The sequence below is a fragment of the Maniola jurtina genome, chromosome Z (assembly GCF_905333055.1).
Source record: "Maniola jurtina chromosome Z, ilManJurt1.1, whole genome shotgun sequence".
Classification (NCBI taxonomy): Eukaryota; Metazoa; Arthropoda; class Insecta; order Lepidoptera; family Nymphalidae; genus Maniola; species Maniola jurtina.
Genome location: NC_060058.1, coordinates 10,148,382 through 10,174,146, shown reverse-complemented (window position 1 = coordinate 10,174,146; position 25,765 = coordinate 10,148,382). Strand labels below are relative to the sequence as shown.

At 40.6% G+C, this 25,765-nt stretch overlaps 1 protein-coding gene and 1 long non-coding RNA gene across 3 annotated transcripts; one reads left to right on the top strand and one right to left on the bottom strand.

The window, feature by feature from the left end:
- Positions 1-958: 958 nt before the first annotated feature.
- Positions 959-25,387, top strand: LOC123880399 (tetratricopeptide repeat protein 39B-like). 2 transcript variants are annotated; one of them, XM_045928503.1, is made up of 15 exons: positions 959-1,057; positions 7,606-7,694; positions 8,767-8,901; positions 9,374-9,399; positions 10,559-10,660; positions 11,974-12,157; positions 13,319-13,476; positions 14,086-14,251; positions 16,031-16,192; positions 18,655-18,818; positions 20,343-20,501; positions 21,280-21,466; positions 22,517-22,710; positions 23,616-23,735; positions 24,212-25,387. In XM_045928503.1, exons 3-15 carry the CDS (start codon positions 8,767-8,769, stop codon positions 24,957-24,959), a joined length of 2,505 nt encoding a protein of 834 aa, XP_045784459.1. In that variant the 5' UTR covers positions 959-1,057; positions 7,606-7,694; the 3' UTR covers positions 24,960-25,387. The 2 variants fall into 2 exon arrangements, with proteins under 2 accessions (XP_045784459.1, XP_045784458.1); XM_045928502.1 differs by lacking the exon at positions 959-1,057 and adding an exon at positions 6,006-6,113 and having other exon boundaries at positions 7,606-7,989.
- LOC123880409 lies at positions 16,589-23,218 on the bottom strand. The gene is made up of 3 exons (XR_006799236.1): positions 23,209-23,218; positions 21,840-21,843; positions 16,589-16,689 (listed from the first exon to the last, which is right to left on the bottom strand). It is a non-coding gene; the product is annotated as an uncharacterized LOC123880409 (long non-coding RNA).
- Positions 25,388-25,765: the final 378 nt, after the last annotated feature.

Below are 25,765 nucleotides of genomic sequence, written 5' to 3'. Positions count from 1 at the left end.
TAATTTGATTAATAACAACAAAATATCGGTATATGTAGATATAGATAAGACGTAAGTATAGGGAAATTTCAGTTTACTCCATGTTTACTCAGTAAATAAAATACATTATTAAATCTATGGATATCATTCATCCAAGAAGATGATATTTCTATGCTGACAAGGATGTTTTGGCACTTAGATGACATTGCCAGGGAGGCGTAGTTGTAGCACAAAGGCTGCTTGCTGGCTGCCAGCAAATAAATTCTTCTTTAGAGTCTTTAGAGAATATCTTGAAAATGTCAATGTTGAAAATTGAATAAGTTTTATGTCATTTTATCTGAAAGAAGAGAAATTAGGAAAGTCATTCCTGTCTGTACCATAGACAGTAGCGAATTCGTATGTCTATGGTCTGTACAACGTAAAAAAATCATAAAAATCACTTAAAAAAATCATTGATTGGCCAAGAACCCAAGAACTGGCAACCTATCATGTTTACCTGCTCAAATACTTTATCTAAGTTGCATAGTTCTAAGCAGACTTAGTCTGTGTTGGTGTTAGCTGGCGGGCGTGCTCTGCTTTTTTGGAGTGTTTTTTTTTTTGTTAAAACCATAGACCTACGATTTTTCGTGGTTAAAACTGACTGGAAAGCGCTCTAAGGGGGTGCCGTGCGTATGTCGGCGAGCGCCGGCACAGATGGGGTCCATACTTGTATAGTTTAACTAACTTGTTATACAAATAACTACAAACTTGACATTAGCTAATCTTTGTAAAGCCAGACGAGAGAGAAAAAAAGAGTTCTAAGCCCAGCTGTCAATGTCATCCAAGTGCCAAAAGATCCTTGTTCGGACTGTATCTGGGCAACCATGGCAACGCTGACACCATCGCAGTTTGTGTGGTTTCCACATAGAGATAGTGTTTCCATGGTGGTTTCTGTCACAGGACACAGGTTTCTGTCACTCTTGTGTCAGTGTGGGCTCGGGCTCAGTACATAAGGGACCGTTTATAATATCTCTATTTATCTCTATGGGTTCGCTTTGCTATGGTTATTTACTATGGTTCAAAATGATGAAGTGTAGAGGTAGGTATAATAATTGTGATCTGTGCTCGGGGGCCTAGTATGAGTTTAATAATAATTGAACTATTTAGTCAGAGAGAGTGTAATGAAAGTGTTCACGACACTACGTGTTACTACGTACTTTCGATAGAAATAATAGGCAAGTAGAAAAATTATAATTTTTCAAAAAGTTTTATAGGTACCTACCTAAAGTAAAATAATGTATTTTACTGAGTAAACTGAAATTTTTCTATAATTACGTCTTATCTATATCTATCTATACCGATATTTTGTTGTTATTAATATTTTTAAGTTGCTAAATAGGTAACAAACATACTGTTATAACTACTTATTACCTATCTATTCAATATTTTCATATAAAATACTCTTTATGCTGTAGGTATTATAAACATCGATGATCTAATAACTTATAATATAAGTTATATTATTATATTCGTTCGGTGCATATCCAAGGTTCGGTGTTACAAGTTCATATTTTTATTAGGTAGGTACATACCTACCTTTTATGTGGAGACTGTAGATCACACTTCACACTTATATAATATTATAAAGGTGAAATTTGTATGTGTGTGTGTATGTGTGTGTATGTTTGTTACTCCTTCACGCAAAAACTACGGGACGGATTTGGCTGAAATTTAGAATGGAGATAGATTATACCCTGGATTAGCAAATAGGCTACTTTTTATCCCGGAAAATCAAAGAGTTCCCACGGGATTTTTAAAAAACCTTCATCCACGCGAACGAAGTCGCGGGCATCAGATAGTAGTTAATAATAGACAAGATAGGTATACCTACCTACTAGGTACGTAGTTAGGTCGCATAATTATTATGTTAATAAATAACCATCATCTCACGAACTCTTAGGTAGGTAGGTAGGTACTTTAGATATCTATCTATCAGTTCTCCACTATGACTGCATATTTTTGAGCATCAAATGAAGCTAGTCAAGTAGGTAAGTACCTATAATAGGTATTTGAGTCCAGAGCTGTACCTAGGAGCTAGTCGGGAGTAGGTAAGTACTTACCTAATTTGAGAGAATTGAAAATATCAATAATAATTAACTTCGCGAATATAAACTGTGAGATAATATATTTCGAAATTAGCTGATGGTCGCAACTTCGTCCGCGTAGATTTAGTTTTTTAAAAATCCCGTGGGAACTTTTCAATTGTCCAGGATAACATTAGCCTATGTCCACTCTCCAGGTCTTAACTCTTTTATGTAACTATGTACATGCAAAAAATCACGTCGCACCTCTCTCTCCTACCCGCTTTCTCCACTCTTGTCCAGCTGGTAAGTAACACCGATTTCGAAGCCCAATGCATATAGGAATGTTAGTAGGATTTGGAAGCAATCGGCATCGTGTCGATAGTCGTTCCTTTTTAGGGTTCCGTAGAAGACTTTATTCTTTCCAGACAAAGACTTCGATATGTCTTCAACATGGATGGACTGGGATAGCACAACTTTCCGTTTGGCGAAAGACAGGAAATTCTTCTCCACGAGAAGAAGATAATATAAATTAATGATAGTTATATTATGTTAATAATACTTATTTAAATGGCACATTATCTCTCTATTTGGAAAGTTAGCCAGTGAATGCTCGCACTTGGTGGTATTATTAATTGAACCCAGGACCTCCCATTAGTAAAGCCACAGTGAATGGTCACCATTCCGCTAGAGAGGTTTCGAGACTCTGACCTACTTTTGACACAAAAACCAGGACCTTTTTGAAGGCTAACTAGTAACTTCATTTATTTACGTTACCAACCTTGTGAGAAAATTTCTCAAGGCACGTAGACTTTACAATAGAATTGCTGTGCAATAAAATAGAGAGTAACAGTAAACTGTACTAGTTATCAGTAATAGTTACCAGTAATAGTTATCAGTGAACAGTAAACTAGAGAGCAACCAGAATCTAGATATCAACAGCCCTCTTTGTAGGTACCGATAGACAGGGTTCGAAGTGATTATCATTAATAATTTAAGAATCTGTGATATTTTTTATTAAGATAAATATTATAACTATTACGTGTCTCATAAAAACTTTTTTGCCACCAAGACTCTATGGTCCCAGTAGTTCCAGGGTCTCCATGGCAAACGGAACAAAATGTAACTCTCGATAAGAGATGTATATTTGCGCCATTTGCCGTTTTCAGCCTTTTCTGCTGCGGCTCCCGGTCTTGATGCTGTCTCCTTGATATAACACGGGGCCAATGTGTCAAAACTGCGTCCCACATTAGCGCCCGTCCCCGTTCCCAGGCGACCAGCATCAATCCATCAGGTTTCCTGCCATCATCTCGACTAATCCCTGCCGGCTCAATGAGTCCAGGAAAGTCTATGGTGTCTGGAGTCTTTTTGATCGTATCGTTAAGACATCCATTCCTAAATATCCTACCAGCGCTCCTTTGACGAGAGGGTCCATGGGGTCCATATTTATCAACCTCTTTTCCACACGGACATCTATATGGCCAATCTGAGACCTAGAGCCACACGAAAACTTTCGTTATCGTGTGCGAGATTTTTGGGTGCCAACTGCCAAGGCATGAATCTAATACCCCAATTCCTTTTCGAATAATGCAGAGAAGCCTGGCTTGGTCTCTGTCACTTGTAAGATTTTGAAGCAAAATCGAATGTGTCGGCTGAACCAATGGTAAATCCCAAAGTTTTTGTGTAGTACGTTCCTTCGGCATGTCGACATTGGGACATGTGACCTTCCAACTCTCTAGAGCCTCTGTGGCATAGGTCAATGACACTGAATTTGGTTTGAGAATTTGCGAGCTAAGCTCTTTTATACTATGCACAGAGAATAGACAAGCCGGAAGAGCCACACTGAAAATTTTCCTCACGCCGGTGAGTGAGAGCTCATCAAAAGTTAAATTTAGAATTTGTTCCAGTGTACTTTTAAGGATGGTATCGATATTATAGAGTAGTCCAGGAAACCGAATTGGGCTCGCGCGAACATACTACAAGAGAACAAAAAACATCGCTGTCTCTAGCTAGAGATTTTCATAAGTCAATGGAGATTTGAGTTGTTTGATAGATACCTATCGTGCAGTAACTTTTTACTCTTTGAGAGTTTTTATTGGACGTTTTCTTGTTTTGACTGGCTGAAACGACGCGTCTCTCGAGTCTCGATTCTCGATCTTCGAAAGGTCTTCAGATCTTTTTTCCACGTCACCAACGGAACCAACTCCGGCGGTGTTCCCACTAGATTTCAACATAGTATTATTTAAGGGACGGATCAACAAATTCCTGAAAGACTGGAACGCAGTGGCGGTTGCTCAAACTTAAGGGACAATATAAGAAGTATGTATAATATGTAAATGAGTTTATATTACTGCGGTGAAAGTGACCGCTTGCGCCGATCGAGGCATTTCGCGCTTTCTCCGCCGCACAGCCTTCTGCGGTCGTTCTTGTATATCATCACTACCCATAATATAAATGCGAAAGTGTGTTTGTTTGTATACTTTTTGTAAACTGTGACGCGCATTGGGCGGTGAGTGCTTTGAGTCACGAGTGACCTTGCGTTTTCGTAAATTAGGCTTTTTTAGGATTTTTTAGCAGTTTCTAGCATTCCAACGTATAAAAAACTAGCAGTTTAACTAGCAGCATGATAATCTTCAAAATTATTTTGAATTAAACTAATCTACTGTGCACCTTGATATGAAAAAACGATTATAATACCAGAATTACGAATCAAAGAGTAATGTGTTATACCTCATTTGAATTGGCATTAAATCAGCAAGTTTTTCTGATACAGGGTCACTTTTCCGTAGTTAATTTTTTTTTTCACACTGCACTTTTAAAGTGACATTTAATTTTTGCTAACGCTTTTAAAGGTTTGGAAAAAAATTAATTCTCTTGTAATTTGGTACCCAGAGCCTCAATAAAAGTTTTGTAGTGCTGATGGCTGATACATTATCTAGTAATGACACAACATCGTTTGTTTTATTGTTTTTTATCACACTTTTTTTTAATTCTAAAGTCTAATTGTAAGAGAATTTGGTATTTTGTAAAAAAAAACAAAAATATTCATAACTTTTAGGGCAATTCAAATATGGCCATGCTGTAGAAAAAAAAAATGTTGGAAATGACCTCTTCTATCTCCCTATAGCGTTTGATCCACGACTTTTTGTAAACTAATAAATTAAATTGGAGTTTCTGTCTGTAATTTCGAAATAACTACTTACCTCATATTAAGCTAATATGGTTATTTGAACAATACTATAACTGAATCACACGTTTTTAAAATTTTTGTCTGTCTGTCTGTTTGAACGGGCTAATCTTCGGAACGGCTGGACGTATTTTGACTGGAATTTCACTGGCAAGTAGAGGATTAGCCAAGGAGTAACATAGGCTACTTTTTAACTGACTTTTAAAAATGGAGGAGTTCTGTTTTTCTACCTATGTACACCGATATCTCCGAGATTTTTGAACCGACTAGCGTATTTTTTTTGTAAATCGATAAAGGAACTTTGTGACATTGTTCCATAAAAAATTTGGATTCCAACTCCTCAATCCTGATGCTGCAGGGGACCTGACCACCAAAGCTGATGGGATTTAGAAACCGTCGGTTATAAATTGATATTGAACCTACCAAGTAAACACTTTGTCGTTGACCTCGAGGACCCAACTCCTAAACCCTGATGCTGTAAGGAATAGCATTCCTAAATCCTGATGATCCCTCGAGATTTTTAAAGAATCATCCGTTTAAATGTTTTCACGTGGTACAGAAACAAGTTGCTTCTCGGGGACGGGCTACGGAGAGGCTACTTTTACACTGGGAAATCAAAAGTTCCCACGGGATTTTTAAAAACCTAAATCAACGCGGGTGAAGCTGCGGGCATCAGCTAGTATTATAATAGAACCCTCGGGCCAGAAACGCTAAAAGGCCGCGGGGGAAATGCGGAGCTTGTAATTAAATTAGCTGCAGCGAAGGCCAGTATTGAAACGTTGACGTGTGCCAGAGTTATATCTAACATGTAACATATTATAGTGTCCTGATAAACGGCTGTGCTGTGACAGACAGACGGACGGATGAACGGACACCGAGGTGATTCTGTAAGTGTTCAGTTTTATAGTTCTTAGTCGGTCGTCTTAGTTTTTATTTCAGGCGCCTTTCCGACTTAGAGGAGGTTGCTAGGTTTATTTATCCCCATTAGTCGCGCCTCGCGAGCTAAAACGTTGGGCGGCACTCGCGATACTTATCCACACATCTGGACCTTTTTTTAAGTATTTTATTTCCAGGCTTTTACATTTCTGTATGTCAGCCTTCGTTGATCTTGCGCAACCAGACTTTCTCTTGCGGTCAATACACTTCTTACTTAAATACTAAGTATACCTTCCTATACTTACTCGTACTTAATACTTTTGAGCACGGAACGCTAAAAATTTCGTATACGAAGGCTATGATTAAAACCGCCAAGTGTGAGTCAGATTCGCGCACCGAGGGTTCCGTTCTCGGGTATTTTTCTCGTCATACTATTTTGATGTAGTTTTTCTCTTCTCTAAAAAAGGGTAGCTGGCGTAAAAGTTTCTGCAGTATAATCTATACTAATAATAAATAAAATTGGAGTGTCTGTCTGTAATTTCGAAATAACTAGCTCATATTAAGCTCATATGGTTATTTGAACGATACCAACACTGAATCACACGTTTTTAAATTTTTTGTCTATCTGTCTGTCTGTTTGAAAAGGCTAATTCCGGAACGGCTGAACCAATTTTGACGGGATTTTCACAGACAAGTGGAAGATTGACCAGGGAGTAACATAGGCTACTTTTTTAACCGACTTTCAAAAGGCGAGTTGTGTTTTTCTACCTATGTACACCGAAATCTCCGAGATTTCTGAACCGATTTGCGTAATTTCTTTTTTAATCGACAGAGGAACTCTGTGACATTGTTTCATAAAAAAATTGGATTCCAACTCCTCAATCCTGATGCTTCAGGGGACCTCACTATCAATACTGATGGGATATAGAAACTGTCGGTTATAAATTGATTGATATTGAAGGTATCTGTACCAAGTAAATTATTTGTCGTTGACCTCGAGGACCCAACTCCTGAACCCTGATGCTGTAAGGAATTACATTCCTAAATCCTGGTGATCACTCGGGATTTTTAAAGGATCATCCGTTTAAATGTTTTTACGTGGTACAGAAACACGTTGCATCCCGGGGATGGGCTATTACGGATAGGCTACTTTTGTCTTGGGAAATCAAAAGTTCCCACGGGATTACAGACCCTCAATCCACGCGGGCGAAGCTGTGGGCATCAGCTAGTAACTCATATAAACGGATGATTTATTAAAAATCCCGTGGGATCACCACTATTTAGGGATGCAAGTCCTTACAGCATCAGGGTTTAGGAGTTAGGTCCTCTTTGACACGCTAGCTCGGAAAAGAAACATTTCATACACCCAAAATATGATGTCTATAATTATAATACGGAACCCTAAAAGAGCGTACCCGATTTGCTATTGACCGGTTTTTGTCTTTGCCATTTGTATTAGATTACGTATCTCTTCGTGGATAAAGTATAAATTCTTTTTTGCAGACATCGCGGCGCAGTCCACGGAAAGTGCCGTCTCCGCATGGCATACACGTGGACCTCAGTGATCCTGTGAAAGAACCTTCAAATGATCGGTTAAACAACTTGTTGAAAAACTCATCAAATGACCCCTTGTATGATCCCGTGTTAGACCACTTGCATGACTTGGTAAACGTACCATACCACGTAAATGACCACTTTTACCCCTCGAAAGAAATTTTAAACGACCACTTGAAGAACCCCATAAGCGAGGACTTAAGTATTCGGTTAAATCATCCCAGTAATGACTTCGCTGTTAATTTGAATGACCCCCGTGTAGACGCTCCACTAACCAACCCTGTATCATTGGCATTATATCTTGAAATAGAAGGCGACGAGTTCTCTGATGATGTAAGTACAGCGCTAAGATATAACTGTAGTTACATAATTATTTACAAATAATTGTACATATTATAATTACATTGTTACATATAATAATTATATATTATGTAGATCGTAACTGTGTTCTACTTTTTACATTCTTTGACAGTACACGACCTACACGTAAAACGCAAATATAGGTTTGTTTTTTAATCGTTAGAGAATCTATGCGACATTGTTCCGTAAAAATTGTGATTCCAACTCTCAATCTTGATGCTGCCGGAGAGCTCACCTCCAAAACTGATGAGATTTAAAGACTGTCGGTTATAAATTAGTATTGGCGGTACCTACCAAGTCAAGACTTTATCGTAGATGATCTCGAGGACCCAACTCTTCAACCTTGATGCTGTATTACATTCCTAAAACGTGGTGAGACCACAGGATTTTTAAAGAATCATCCGTTGAAATGTTTTATGTTTGGTAAATATACCTTGCATCCCGGGGACGGACTACTACTTTTTATCCCGGAAAATCAAAAGATGCCTCTGGATTTTTAAAAACCTAAACTGACGCGGGCGAAGCCGTGTGGGTCATCTAGTAGCAAATTAAACACCTGACTGACGCTAGAGATCAACGAACGTTGCGTAGGTGCACGCTATACATTACGGGTTTGAAAAATACTAATTTTGCAAGTACTAGGCTAATAGTTTTTGGTATTAGATTGTGTTTCGGTAGTATAATAATAGAGCTAAGTTTTTGCTACCGTTTTAATTACACCCTGTATATAGAATAGTGTTTCAAGTACAGATGGCTCTCCACGAACCGCCGTCTTTGCAACCGCCGCCTAGTGCTCCAACAGCGCAGTCTATGCAACAACCCTTGCCCGACAGTACATATCTCGCACCACACGCTGAAATGGAAGAGGACGACTATCTTGATTCGGTAAGCTCACTTAGAGCTTTTATTTTGTTTTATATATAAGTATTATACAGGAATTTCTGGTGGAGAATTGATAATTCCATTCCATCCCATCAGCCTGTAAGCGTCCACTGCTGGACATAGACCTTTCCAAGAGCGCGCCACCAAACACGGTCCTCCGCCTTCCTCTCCACCCTGTTGGGCATAGGCCTTTTCAATTCTTTCCAGACTCTTGGATAGTAATATTATAAATGTGAAACTGTGGATGTTTGGATGTTTGTTATTGAATCACGTAAAAACTACTGGACGGATTTGGCTGAAATTTGAAATGGAGATAGATTATACCCTGGATTAACACATAGGCTACTTTTTATTCAGGAAAATCAAAGAGTTCCCGCGGGATTTTGAAAAACATAAATCCACGCGGACGAAGTCGCGGACATCAGCTAGTACTCTATAAAATGTCTAATTCGAAATCGTTACATCTTTTTTGCAGGATGAGTTTGAAGACTCCGTTGATATGTAAGTCTGAACAAAATGAATACTTACTTAAGAGGGCTCCTCCGTCACTCGTTTCATACAATCGTAGTTCCAATTTCATTTGAATATAAGCAACCGAAGTCCATGAAATTTTGCAGACATATTCTAGAAACTAATATCTATGTCTGTGGTTTTCCAGATTTCTGTTAAAATATTCGGTTTCAAAGTTACGCGGTCTTAAAAATTTACATACAAATCTTTCAGTCCCTGTAATTTTAAAACTACATATTTTTAGAAAAATCTAAAACACCACAGACACAGATATTAGTTTCTAGAATATGTCTGCAAAATTTCATGGACTTTGGTTGCTTAATGTTCAAATGAAATTGGAACTACGATTGTATGAAACGAGTGACGGAGAGAGCCCTGTTAATACATAATTAAAATTAATGTTTCTCTGTTCATTACAGCTATGCGTATACGCATCGTTCACCCGACTAAATTGGCACCTTTAAAAAGTTATTGTAGGCACGTACGGGATATATCGATTTATCTCTCTATTATCTAGACAATTAATATAGTAAAATTTTATTTATTTTAAAAGTCTCTTAAAGATCTCTATTTTAGGGATTAAAAATGGACCAAAACTTTTAACTTTTTGCGTAAATAAATTATATAAAAAAGTGATATATAAGTCTATGATACAAAACTAGAAAATTGAAAAATTATAATAAATCATACTAAATTTCAAATGTGCAGTTAGAGGGAATGGGTCACGTACGCACAAATAACGTTGTTTCCGTCATGTGTGGAAACAGCACTATTTTAGGTTCCATCCGCCAATGAGTTGTCGCTTCGATGAAGCGGGCTCTTGTGTTTTTAACCCCCGACCCAAAAAGAGGGGTGTTATAAGTTTGACGTGTGTATCTGTGTACTGAGTATCTGTGTATCTGTCTGTGGCATCGTAGCTCCTGAACTAGTGAACCGATTTTAATTTAGTTTCTTTGTTTGAAAGGTGGCTTGATCGAGAGTGTTCTTAGCAATAATTCAAGAAAATCGGTCCAGCCGTTTGAAAGTTATCAGCTCTTTTCTAGTTACTGTAACCTTCACTTGTCGGGGGTGTTATAAATTTTTAATTTACACTTGTATTATAATATTTTTAATATTTAATTTCACATCAAAGCCAATGCTTCCTTTACAGCCAGTCTATGAATCTGCACGGCGCACTGGCGGACTGTGAAAAAGCTATCACATTTTTTTTCAATAATCGGCTTGATAGTGCTATAGCTGTAATGACTCCGTGGTAAGTCTTGATCTTGATTCTTGAATAACACTCACTTTGTTATCGAATACTGTCGACTATCCCGACAGGGTTTTGGAGTTTTATAATTTCTAAATCTCTGGTCTGGTCTGGTGGGAGGCTTCGGCTGTGGCTAGTTACATCCCTACCGGCAAAGCCGTGACACCAAGCGATTTAGCGTTTTGGCACGATGCCGTGTAGAAACCGAAGGGGAGTGGGTTTAATAATATAAAAACCGGCCAAGTGCGAGTCAGACTCGCGCACTGAGGGTTCGTAACTACTCGGGTATTTTTTCCAACATTTTGCACGATAAATCAAAAACTATTATAAATATAAATAAATCAAAATCTGTTTTAGAATGTACAGGTAAAACCCTTTCATATGATACCCCACTTGGTATAATTATCTTACTTTGAAAATTAAAACACATTTTAATTTTTTTAATGAGGTAACCACAAATTCGCGGTTTTAAGATTTATTCCTGTACTTGTGTTATAAGGTCTAGCTTAATTTCATGATTCTAGGTCAACGGGAAGTACCCTATAGGTTTTTCTTGACAGACACGACGGACGGACGGACGGACAGACAGACATATACAACCTAGACATCCTATAAGGGTTCCTTTTTTCCTTTTGAGGTACGGAAACCTAAAAAGCGCCATACCTCGTCCAGGTTAACCCGCTTCCATATTAGATTCCATCATCACTTACCACCAGGTGAGATCACAGTCAAGGTCTAACTTGTAGGTATTAGAGTTTAAAAAAATACATATAATACGCTATGGCAATCGAGCGAGCAAAACTGGTTGACGTCTTGATGAAATGACCTAAACCGAATATCTTTGGTAGGGTTAGGGGCTAGATTAGTATCATCATTATCAAGCCATTGTCTGCCCCCTACCAAGCACGGGCCTCCTCTCAGAATGAGGCAGGCATGTAGACCGCGATGTTTTCCTTCACAATTAAAGCAAGTGATATTTAGTTGCTCATAAGTCATAACTCTGAAAAGTAAGACGTGCGTGCCCGAGATCGAACCCTGATCTTCTGAATAGGAGACCAGTGCGTCTTAACCACTAGACTATCAGGCTAGGCTTGATTACTGTAAATACCTAATAATATTAGTGTTCGTTTTGTTTTAAAATATAACTTAACAACTAAGCTATAAGTCCAGGACCAATTTGAAATAAGGTAGGTAGGTATAAAATAAGCTATTCTCTTTTAACCGATTGTGGCGAAACCCAAAGGATAGTTATGAGTTTGCTTTTATTTTTTATTTTATTACAAATCCAGTCCTCATATCGCTGTTATTTTTCATAGGAAAGAAACTTCACTGTACCATGCTCACGGGGCAGCGATATTCGAATTTATACCAGCTGTACTCACTTTGGAGCCGGCACAAATACAACGCGCGCAAGATGCGTTGCGGCAGACCTTCACGCTCTGCGCACAGGTGCGCAGGAGTTACACGTTCGTCCAATCTATCGGCGCCATCATAAAGAAGGTAAGATTATACAATCATCGTCATTTCAGCCTGTGGACGTCCACTGCTGAACATTGGCATTTCCCAAAGAGCGCCACTTCTTCCCGCCACATTCATTATGTCACAGGTTCATCCTACGCTTTCTATACACCCCACACTGCGCTTTCTTATTCGCGGTCTCCATTCTAAAACTTCCTCCACCTTCACCGTGCATCGCTCCTACGGCAAGCATAGCCTACCCATAGTTTTTTTTAACGCTGGGGAATCCATTTACGCATCCCTAGGAAGGCAGCCAGCTCGGGGAGGGTGTGTGGGACTTGCCGGCCGAGAGCTAACCGGAATACCCAGTAAAACTGAGCGGCGCTTGGCGCCTGGGTCATGGGAACACCGAAGCCATCGAGCGACCCTCCAACGGGGACCACCGCACGTCCGAGGCGCACAAACGCACCCAACCGGGTACCCAACGGGTGACAACGGTAGACCGACCGCCCGGAGCTCCAGGCAGGCAGCGATACGCGCACGTCGCCCTCGTCCCATCCAACGCTTCGTCCGCTCTGCCCTCTGCTAGTTAGAAAGACATGTGGAGGGAAACCCCTGCCCCCATCCTACCAAGTCATCATTTACATATAGTCTTCACTTACTGCTTTTCCCCTCGGACGCTATACAGGGTGTAAAATTTAAAAAAAAAATTATGTCAAAGTTTTCATGACCCTAACGTGCCCTAACTCACTGAGATCGTTGGCTATCTTTAGATAGGCCAAGGCCAAGGGCACGAAAACTTGGACATAAAAAAAAATTAAAATTTTGTATGGAAATTTTTATAATTTTATTTCGTAATTTTACTTCAGCATTGTATTTTTCAGATCAAAGTAGCATGGGTACACGTGTCGTCATTATATACTACCTAATTACCAAAAACCCTGTATAGTTAATCACTACCCATATTATAAAAGCGAAAGTATGTTTGTTTGTTGGCTTATTGGTTTGTTTCTTTGTCCTTCAATCACCTCGCAACGGAGCAACGGATCGACACGATTTTTTGCATGGGTAGGTATAGTTAGGGATCTGGAGAGTGACATAGGCTACTTTTTATCCCGGAAAATCAAAGAGTTCCCATTGGATTTATAAAAATCTAAATCCACGTCTAGTAAGTATCTAATAAATTACCTAATCGGTTTTCAGCCAAATTACGGTAGTTACACGGAGGAAGAGGCTCATGCTGAACTGGTGCATGCGGAGGCGCTACTACTGCTGGCCTGCCTGGGCATCATCGAGAACGAGGATATGACAGGCTTCCTTCGAGCTTCCTTGCGAGTTAGGACTTCCTACAATGCCTACAGGTATGTGTCATGAGCGATGCTATGGCTTAAGAGCTCGCTTTATCGAAGCGAAAGCTTATTGGTGGGTGGAGATAAAAATAGAGCTATTTCCATAGGATAACAGAAACGTTATCTGTAATGTTAGAGCGAAAGGTCTGACCCTTTTCCTCTATAAGAGGAAAGGGGTCCTAAAACCCTTGTGCTATAAGGGCCGGGGCACATATGACGGAGCGCCGCGCAGAGCATTTTTCACAGTCAAAATATTATCGACATTGTCCTCATTGAAATAATATCTGAAATCAATTGTACATCCGTGTGGATACTCGCGCATCCGCGCGCAGTCCCGCGCGTGCTCGCGCATTCTCTGGTATAGATTCGCGTTAATGTGTCACGCGATTAGAAAACTTCACGGGCATGCTCTGCGCTGCGCTCCGCCATAATATGTGCGTCGGCCCTAAGATTTACCTACCTGCCAAATTTCATGATTCTAGGTCAACGGGAAGTACCCTATAGGTTTTCTTGACAAACACGACAGACAGACAACACAGTGATCCTATAAGGGTTCCGATTTTCCTTTTGGGTACGGAACCCTAAAAAGTAATGATTAACAGAAAGTATTAATTTGTTTAGAATGTGTGCAAAGATATTGGAACGGAAATGTTGGGAAAATGAACCGTCGCGGGCGCATTTCGAGAGCGGAGTTCGTCTCGGCCTTGCGACGTTCAACGTGATGATCGCCATGCTGCCGCCGCGCATTGTTGCCTTGCTCGAGTTTGTGGGCTTCTCTGCCGATAAGGTACGGAGGATCGAATATCAGCGACTTCGCCGCGCAGCGGTGAGCGCTGTGGTCTTATTAGCGGGGGGACTGGTCTGGTCTGAGGCTTCAGCCGTGGCTTGTTACCACCCTACCGGCAAAAGACGTGCCGCCAAGCGGTTTAAGTAGCGTCCCGGTACGATGTCGTATACAAACCAATAGGGGTATGGGTTTAATAAAAACTACCATATCCTTTCCAGGTTTGCCCGCTTCTATCTTAGACTACATCATCACCTACTGCCAGGGTGAGCTTGCAGTCAAGGGCTAACTTGTATCTGAATGTAAAAAATTGATCAATTTTTATTTTTTTTAATTTATATACAGACACAAAAAAATCCTTATTCAAGTAAATTAAAAATTTCTAACACCCCCGACAAGTGAAGGTTACAAGTAACTAGAAAAGAGCTGATAACTTTCAAACGGCTGAACCGATTTTCTTGGATTATAGGTAAGAACACTCTCGACCTTACAAACAAAAAAAAAACAAATTAAAATCGGTTCATTAGTTTAGGAGCTACGATGCCACAGACAGATACACACGTCAAACTTATAACACCCTACTTTTTGGGTCGGGGGTTAAAAATATATCTCGCCAAACTGCATCGCAGTTTGTTGGCGAGTGAGCGCTCCCTAATACTATTTTACAGTTTAAAATCTACCATAGTCACTAATATAGTCATAATTGCGAACTGGACTCGCAGAGGAAGGGTTCCGTACCATCGTACAAGAAATAACGTTTTTTAATTGTCATAGCAGTAATTTTGAAATGTTATTTTGTTGTTGTAGCGGCAATAGAAGTACACATTCTTTATTTTAGAGTAAAGGCTTGAAAATTCCCTCCATAACTTATCTGTGCAACGATATTATATGGTGTGATTGAAATTATGTAATTATTTATTTAACTTGAAATTAAAGTGTCGAGTGACGACGATGATGGCAGCAGTAATCTAACTATGGAAACTATTAATGCTCAAAGTGTAATAATCGATTTGCTCCCAAATATTTCTAAAGACAGATAGGTAGGTACCTATTTAAGCATACGAAGATTTTGATTTTATTGTCTCACGAGGTTTGAAAAGCAGAGTAGGTACCTATTCAACTTGGGGATAATGCTGTCTTAGTCTTGGGCGCCCGTAAACCCCGCGCTTCACTAAGGATTCTAGATGCAACACCCTCGCTACACTCGGGAGTTACTCTAAAATCCCTCATTACGCTTGGGATTTATCCAGGTGCCCGTGACGTAAGACATTACATTCTAGATCCCCATGTTGCATAATTTACTATTATGTCGACGCCCTCTAGCAATATATCACAGAACTACGTTGTAAGGGAATACTGAGGTTCGTATCTATACCTAATGGATAGATACGAATCTTAGTATTGCGAAGTATTTCAAAGTAAAACTTTTAGATGGCGCCACTACAAATTAAATACATATTTAATATATTATTTTAGAATTTATACATATTTCATTTTTAAAAACTAAGAGTTTTGAGCCGTAGGAGTTTGAAACACCCCCCCCTCCCCCCTCCCCCAGGCTATATTTTAGATTCTTGAATATCTTGTGGGAACTCTTTAATTTTCGCTAAGCCGTCACGCTCCAGGTGTTTACAAATATCTCGCCTATCTATTGATTCGTTGCGGCGTGATTGAAGGACCAACCAATTAACCGACAGTCACAATTTCGCATTTACGAGTGTAATATATAGTGAACAGATCTATTGATTTAAGATCTTAAGCATTTGATAAAATATTTTGCAGGAGAAAGGAAAAGAGGAACTGTTGAAGGCAGCTCAATCGCCCGGATTACGGTCAGTTCTATGCGAGCTCACCCTGCTGGTCTACCACCTCATTATAGGACATTTTGCAGCTATTCCACCTGACTTTAATGCAGCTGAGAAAATCATTTCTAAATCTCTCAAAGTAAGTACAGTTCGCGACATGTTGACATGACGATCGGGGTATGAATCGGGGAGACGCCTCGCACACCCGCACGTCACCCGCGCCGGTTTAGCGCGTGGGGGTGTGCGGGGCGGCCCCACCCCGATCGCCATGTCGATCTTTCGCCAAATATAGGTAACCTAACCTAACCTAACAATTTGAACGTAAATAATAATTATCTATTAATTACTAGATGATGCCTGGGACTCCGTCCATGTAGGTTTGGGGTTTTTGAAAATCCCGTAGGAACTCTGACTTTCCGTGATAAAAAGTTGCCTGTGTCAATTGTCGGAATGCATGCTCCTACCAAAGGAGATTGGCGAATTCCATAGAGTTTCTGACCAAAACTAACAGAACCAGAACAGTTCACGAATCAGACTTCTCATGCTTGTTCTAGTAAACCAGTCTAACAGAAAACTTCATCAAAGTCTATCAAATAAAGTTGGGTGAAAAAAGATATTCACTTGTATTGCCATGTACTTGGGAATAATTATATTTTTGATGCACATCTAAAAATATCAGGCTTACACAGAAAAAATACTCTGATAAATATTATTAAAAAAAACGAAAAGAATTTCTGAATCTGAACGCTTTTTAAAAATGCTGGGTCAAAATTCGCCAACCTCCTTTCCTATATGTATACCTAAGTCAGTCAAACAGATGGGCCTTTATAGAGCGCACTTTGACGCTTCTAAGACTTAAGAGGGCTCTCTCCGTCACTCGTTTCATACAAACGTACAGTAGAACGCCGATTATCCGAACGCCGATTAACCGAATCGCCAATTATCCGAATCGGTCCTAAGCGTAATTTAAAAAATTAAACCAAGCACTGTAAGTAAGTAATGTAATTTTTTCTTTATTCTTTTTATTAATCTCCCTCTCTCTATCTCTAGTGCACTACTTACATATTGTAGAATTGAGTTTGTTAAATTTAATAAAGTTTATTCTATGTGTGTCAGTTCGTTTTTCTTTATTACCAGTCTATGTCCGATTATCCGAATTTTCGATTATCCGAATCGACCCCGGTCCCAATTAATTCGGATAATCGGCGTTCTACTGTAGTTCCAATTTCATTTGAATATTAAGCAACCAAAGTCCATGAAATTTTGCAGACATATTCTAGAAAGTAATATCTATGTCTGTGGTTTTCCAGATTTCTGTTAACATATTCAGTTTCAAAGTTACGCGGTCTTTAAAATTTACATACAAATCTTTGAGCCCCTGTAATTTTAAAACTGCATATTTTTAGAAAAATCTAAAACACCACAGACACAGATATTAGTTTCTAGAATATGTCTGCAAAATTTCATGGACTTTGGTTGCTCAATATTCAAATGAAATTTGAACTACGATTGTATGAAACGAGTGACGTAGAGAGCCCTGTTAAATTTCAGTTAAAACGAGACCAGAGTAATGCCAGTAGTATAGCGCTGTCTCTTCTTAAGTGTCTTAAATCTGAGCCAAGTCAGAGCATAAGAATCCCACGGGAACTCTTTGATTTTCCGGGATAAAAAGTAGCCTATGTCATTCCCCAGGATGTAAGCTAACTCTATACCAAATATCTTTTAAAATTCGATAAACTGCTGGGACGTGAAATGCTAGCACACAGACAGACAGACACTTTCGCATTATATTAGTGCAGACCTCAGTGGCTCTAAAATCAATGGTGTAGAGTGTAGACTGTAAACTAGCTGATGCTGTACGCGTTGCCATACTCTTGCGCCAACCACATATTGTTTGAGACCCGCAAGTCTCAACAACGACTGCACATAAATTCAACTCAATCGATGTGTACATTGATTGAGTTGAAGAAAGGACACACAAACATAATTTTTGGGGTTCTCCACCTCTGCTTGCCGTCCGTTCTTCCTGTCATTGGGCTGTTTTTCGTGAACTGTAATAAATGGAAGGTTGAATTTTCACAGTGTGCGCCGTTATATCAACAAACAATAACATTTGATTTCAATATAAATTCTAAAATATATAATTTGTAGGTAGCGCCATCTATAAGTTTTACTTTGAACTACCTCGCAATACCAAGGTTCGTATCTATACCTAATGCACCCTTACAATGTAGCTCTGCAATATATTGCTAGATGGCGTTGACATAAAATATATTTATTAAATCAGGATTTTGTAGGACCCGAAGAGACCCTTATTATATTAAGCCTCCTTTGTCCGTCTGTCTATCAGCGTGCTGTATATATATCTACATAGCTCGTGAACCGTAATAATTCACAGAATGTGCATTTATATTGCCACTAAAACAACAAATAATAAAAATTTCGATACGAAAATTAAAAAATAAGTGTTATTTCTTGTCTTGTGCGATGGTACGAAACGCTTCGTGTGCTAGTCCGACTCGCACTTGACCGACTTTTTATAGGAAGATTGTGTCCCGTTCGCTTCGTGTTGATAATTTATTGCATGCTTTATCTTTGCAGAAATACCCTAATAGTGTATGGTTCCTGATGTTCAAAGCGCGAACGCAATTATTACGGGGCAAGGTGCTAGACTCCATAGAGACGTATCAGCAGACTTGCAGGATGAAAGACTTATGGCCACAAATGAAACATCTTGCATACTGGGAGCTCGTCTGGGCATTTGCGTGAGTTTCACTTTTTAGGGTCCGTCTGTTTGTCGGAGCTGAACTCCGAATATACGGAGTCTGTGTTCGGTCGCGCCTGACGCAACGCCTGCTTAGTACGCTCTCTGTTCGGCTTACCAAAAGCACTGGCTACGGGTTCAACAGAACAAGTACCTGCGTCTGATTGTACGCGCTCCGAGGTACGTCAGAAATGACTTCATTCACGGAGACACGACGCCCACCGTGGAGGAGTACTTCCACGCACTTGCGCGGCCATGAACGTATGTACACCTCCGCGAGATAGCACCCCTCCAATACCGACCACCGACCATAAGCTTCTGCTATCACCCGCACCAGTGCAACTTGCTGGTGAAGATGACGACTAAGAAGACGATGCGCGCAAGCGAGACCTTAGCCGACAACGGCTTAGAGATCGTTACTGGGGACGCGTTCTTCCGAGCGGCACGCCCGGGCAAGGAGGCCATGCCTCGAGGCTCGTACCCCCTCTTGACCTAGAAGTCAAACGGAGAAGACCTCGCTGCTGTTTCGTCTGTCAGTCAGCAGGTTGTATCCCGTGAACCGTAATACGTAAAGGTTTGAAATTTTCACACAATGTGTATTTCAACTGCCGATGTAACAACAAGTAATAAAAATATATTTAATAGTTCTACGAAATATTGCTAGATGGCGTTAATAGTATTTTGATAACATATTGTAGACAATGAAACTAGATGGCGTTAAGGTGGAAGCGACGGGCCTGTCCGCGAAATTCAAATTTAATTTAGTTTTTCGCATTTTTTAAAGTTATACGACTACGTAGGCTTCAGGAAGGGTCCAGCTGTAGTATCAACTAATTCTGACACATCTCTGAAACTGGACCCTTTCAAGTAAATATTTTTATATAAACCTGTGAGGATGATACTGCCATTGTCGCAATTGAAAATGCCATAAGCCTACGTTGTCGTATAAGTTTAAAAAATGCGAAAAACCAAATTAAATTTGAATTTCGCGGGCAGGCCCGTCTCATGCCCCTTAACATAAAATAATTAGAGACGCCATGCCCGCGAAATATATAAATTTAATTTGTTTTTTTTTTTCGCAATTTGTAAATTAATACGACAATTTAATACCCAAAGATTGCGAAGTATTACCAAGCGTTCGCTGACCGTCCATTCGTCTGTCTGTCAGTCAGAGAAGCAACCCGTTGACAGGCGGATCAATTTATACTTTACTAGCTGACGCCCACGACTTCGTCCGCGTGGATTTAGGTTTTTTGAAATCCCGTGGGAACTCTTTGATTTTCCGGGATAAAAAGTAGCCTATGTACTAATCCAGGATAAAATCTATCAAATTTCAGCCAAATCCGTCCAGTGGTTTTTGGGTGAAGGAGTAACAAACACACACACACACACACATACACACAAACTTACAAACTTTCGCTTTTATAATATTAGCGTGACAAACTTTCACCTTTATAATATTAGTGTGAAGTGTGATAAGGACGGATATTTAAAAGTAGGAAATAATTTCACTATGACTTTACAGGATGCTGAGACAGTGGACAAACGCAGCAGAGTATGCAGCGTGTCTGGAACGCGATAGCAAATGGTCGCGCACTATTTACATGTACGCTCAGGCTGCCATGTTACTAGAGAACAGACCTCGGTCTCCCGGAGAACGCAAGTGCATCGACGACTTGCTAATGTAAGTTTGAATTTGACACTATTCATCGTAACCATCAACATTGTCGGTCCACTACTAAGGATAGATCTGCTGAATGAGAAAGCCCTTGGCCGTCCACTGCGTCCACAAGTCTGGATTGGCAGGCTTTTGGAGAATTAATTAAATTAGGCCTTTAATTCAAAGGCGATTATGGAGAATTCTCAGGCATGTAGGTTGCGATGTTTTCCTTCACAATTAAAGCAAGTGATATTCAGCTGCTCATAACTTGCTCATAAAGGAAACCTGCATGTAAGTTTCCTTCGACGTTAAAGCAAACGATATTTATTTGGTTAAATTGCACATAACTCCGAAAAGTTAACGGTACGTCTCCACGACGATCTCCTGACCTCCCAAATAGTAGCTCAGCTGGTGTCTTAACCACAAGCCTCTCCATTCTGGCCCTTTTTTTACCTGAAACCAACAACACGCCGATTTCCATCCTCAGCCGAAACACTTAGTGGATTTTCTTTTTCGAGTTCTGTGCCCAAAGGATTCCAACAGGACCCTATTACTGAGCCTCCACTGTCCGTGCGTCTGTCTGTCTGTCAGCGGGCTGTATCTCGTGAACCGTAATAGGTAGAGAGTTGAAATTTTCACAGAATTTGGGTTGCCGCTATAACAACAAAATATACCTACTTACTAAATGTCAAAATAACAACTATGAATTTTTTTTTAAATATGACGGTACGAAACCCTTTGTGTGCGAGACCGACTCGCACTTGACCGGTGTTTTTATCAACGTGGTACATTTGTTGTGCAGGAATGCCTCGTGCTATAGACAACGGCTACTCGGTCGCTCTCTGCCGATGGAGAAGTTCGTTCTGCGGCGCTGCGAGCGATGGTCCAAGCGCGGCTACCTAGTGCTTCCTGGCATCGAGTGGTTATACTTATGGAATATTTTCCCCTCATTAGCGGCCGAACAAAGTCATTCTGATGCCATTCTAAAGGTAACGCGGTATTTTATGGCCTACCTTTTGCTTTGTACACTGGCCAGCATAATACCTCGAGCAAAAAGCGGCGCAGTGGAGGAAAGTTGGCGCAACTCGAGAAACAGAGGTCGACAGATCAACCAATCGCGTGCACCCACGCGTTAGAAATCTTGTCTTGCCACCTTCGGCCTGCCAAAGATACCTAAAAATTACGTACTTCAGTGCCACTAACTTATCCGTTCAGGACAGCGTCGCTAGTGGAGAATGTGGTATTGCTATTTTAAGAAATTCACAAGAAAAAATTAATTTTTTTCTTCACCATAGCAAAGCTTCAACTATACTAGTTGATACCTGCGACGTCGTCCGCGTGGATTTCGAAATGGCGGCTGACACGGCTCTAGTTCCAATTTTGCCCACCTGAACAGATATAAGTTGATGACACTGTACCTACTGCGCATTTATAATGTTTGCCAGTCACTTTAATACTGTTGGAGTGCCGCCTCGAGCCTAGAAATCGTTCAGTTTAAGTATTGGATGGCGTGGGGTGCATGTATGTACATGAGACCCGGACTCATGTGAATACATAGCCCTCAGACAATCAATAGAATTTCGTTATTCCCGCATCTCGTCTCCGCTCTGCTTCAGTGGATATCACTGAGCGGAGATGTATAATATTTTTATGGCACGATCGATGCGGAGATGTGAGTTGTGCCCGAGCTAGGCGGCGCAGGCGATACAAAGCGGAGATGTGAGCTGTCCCTCGCAAGCAAGCGACGGCGCGACGAGAAGAGATATGAGCTGCGTGCAGTGAGCGGCGTCGCTAGACCCCCCCTAAACTGTGCGTTCAACTTGACATCCAACGCTCGCAGCGTACATGCGTAAAAAGCAGACATCTCCGCTCTAGCCAGCACATATCTCCGCTCCAGTCTAGCCAGTAAGCATCTCTGCACAGCTTCGGTGGATACACACTTGCTGAAAAACATCTCTTCTCGTCTCCGCTTCAGAAATCTCCGCACATCTCCGCTCTGGTGGAGTCCGGGCCTGATACCTGACTTAATTTATTTTCAGATCATAGAAAGAAATGGCGCTGAAATAAAAAACTCGTTGGATAAGAAAAAATGTAAAGCATTAGCCCGGGACTCGACAGAAACTGTTGAATACGACTACGACGATCTGGCGCTAGCGGAGTTCTTGCAGGGGAGCCTCCTCGCCGCGATGGCACTTCCGCATCTAGCCCTCCAAAATCTCGAAGCTGTAATGGCGTAAGTATGTCTTAATAACAGCAGGAAGGAACGATGGTAAAAATAGAGACCTAATTTTGACCATCAAATGCAGAAAGGTCAGTTATCTGGAGCATACTCTCAGATATGATCGGCACCGTCTCCTTTCAGACCACTACGATGGGCAAAATTGAGGGTAGGAGAAGCGTCGGTAGAAGGAGAAATTCGTGGCTTAGAAACATCCGAGAATGGACTGGAATAGCCAACGTAGCACAACTTTTGAGAACCTCCAATAGTGGAGAGGCACCAGAAGAAGAAGAATAACAGCTATTCACTTATTCTTCTTCGTTGTAGCACTCTTGGCAGAGCGACCGCCTCGCGAGCATTCGCCGCTTCTCCCGCCTGGCTAATAGTCTGGTACATTCGTGCAAAGGGCAATAATTAGGAACATCGCATGGGCGAACTTCCTCGCCGACTGGTGCCTCCACCTTGCTTTGCACTACACTACAAGGCGCTCAATGAAGTCACTCTCACACTTACTTATTTATAAAACATAGTTCCTCCGCTACTACTAAATACCTACTTGTAGTATAGAAAAGTGCGTTCAATGGCGTTTTCGGCATTTTCAATGTCTAACAGCTTTTATCACCTGCTAACTACAAAGCTGGCCCGATCCAAGAATTATTGTATTCTTTGGAAAACCTTTTCAATCCGGTCTCAATTTGTTACAAGGTTTCTTTTTCACGGTTTTCTACCATATTCTTTATTTTAGTTTTGAATTTAGGGACAAACCGCAGATATTCCAATTTAAAGTGGTCAGTTCTAAATATAAAGCTGCCGGCAACACTAAAAATAATCTTCATAGACCAATCGCGTGAAGCTGTGATAAAAATTGCAATACTGGTACATGTTTATTAAAACTAAAGATTTCATGTTTCTTGTTTCAGAATGAAAGATAACATAAAGGAAAATACATTTCTACTTCCCTATGCGACGGTGGAAATAGCATCTTGCTATTACCAATTTGGGGATCCATCCCGTGCTGTAGAGTTATTACAAGAGGCCAGGTAACTTTATTATTCCATGACCTCCAAGTTAGAGGTAACTGCGATCGTACATGGTGGTAAGTTGTGATGCAATCTACGATGGAAACGGGCTAGCTGGGCAGGGATATGGCAGTTTTATTAATCTCCTTACCGATATCTATGCAGCATCATGTAGGGACACTAAATCGCACGGCACCGCTTTGCCAGTAGGGCCACTATGCACGGTCAAAGCCTACCACAAGACTTGACCAAAGACTGTTTACAAATTATAAATTCCCTATTGCCCCTACCGGGAATCTAGCTCGCGGTCTCCCACTATAAAACCACAATGCTATCGTGCAGTGTGGCAGTAAAATTGTGTACTGTTTAATTACCTCTTTCACATTTTTTTTATTACCTACTTATAAATACGAATTATGGTCTGTTTAAAAATTTGGAAAACGATCACTCCAAGAGAATGTACTTATTGAAAAAATTTATGCTTTGTTTGTTTCCAGAAAAAAATACTCTGGCTATCTATTGGAAGCGCGCTTGCATTTCCGGATACATTCAAAACTAGAGTACATACACGCCGGTATCGACTTGCCGGAAAAGCCTACGGAAGCGGCTAGTGTCGCAGGGGCGGACAGGATTTCGGGCCGGACAGCTGAGCCACAGCCAGGCACGAGCATGAACGAAGAGGCGGACTTGACCTCGAGATCGAGTGCTAAGCCAGACCTGAACTCGAGAAAAGGCGCCCGAGTCGGCTCCAGCTCGAACGTAAATACGACGCGAGCACCAAATTCTGTAAACGTAGATCGACGCTCAAGCAAAGAGGGCATAGAACCAAGAGAGATATTTTGGGCTACACCAGAACCAGACATAAGAATAGTATCCGACCCAAACTCTACAATGACAGGAGCGGACTTACTTTCGAGTATAAATTCAATGCCCGGGTCGAGCTCATGTTCGAGAATGGTTACTGAACTATCCCTGAGCGTCACTGCTGAGCCAATGCCATCCACAAGTTCAGGGAGCAGCTGTTTTTCTAGTCCCAGATCGGGGTGTCCTACAAAATTAAAAACGACCGCTGTGGTGGAGCCGAGCATCGAGCCGGCGCGGGCCAGCAGCATCGAGCCGGCGGCCAGCGTAACCAGTCCGGAGGATGTTTCTAGTACAAATGGAATGCCAGGATGGAGACCAGATCAGAGGGACGTGTCAAGTACAAGTTTTGAAATGGATTTAATCTGCACTTTGGCTGACTAGGAGCCGATCGCAGCAGCAAGCGCCTGTGTGGCCTCTAAGGCTAGTAATAGACAGAAAAGACGCACCTTACAAGACCCGATCTGGACCTGTGAATTTAGGTCTGTTGGTCTCATATGCCAGACAGTTACCTAATAACCAACTACAACATAATTGTGTGCTCGTTTTTAGGGTTCCGTGCCTCAAAAGGAAAAACGGAACCCTTATAGTATCACTTATATTCACTTTGTCTGTGGTGGCTGTCAAGAAAACTCTTAGGGTACTTCCCATTGACCTAGAATCATAAAATTTGGCAAACCTACCTGGTCGGAAAAATCCCAAAACCGTGAATTTGTGGTTACATCACAAAAAAAAATTAAAATGTGTTCATGAATAAATATAATAACAATAAGTATATTGAATTTTGAAAATAAGATAACTATACCAAGTGGGGTATCATATGAAAGGGCTTTACCTGAACATTCTAAAACAGATTTTCACTTATTTTTATGCGTAATAGTTTTTGATTTATCCTGCAAAATGTCAGAAAAATACCTGAGTACGGAACTCTCGGTGCTCGAGTCTGCCTCGCATTTGGCCGGTTATTTATTATAATGCTATCCCTCCAGGCTACTGATAGTAAGCAAAGGGCTAAGTAGATTTTCGGAGTCTTAAATTTTAGATATAGGTGATTCTCAGCCAAAATTTGACCAGATTTTCTATACAAATAACAGCCTAAGTATATTAATATTGTCAATTATAATAGACTTTATCTAATACACATAAAACTAGAAGTTAAATATTCGGATTTGGAATAAAAATGTTGAAAC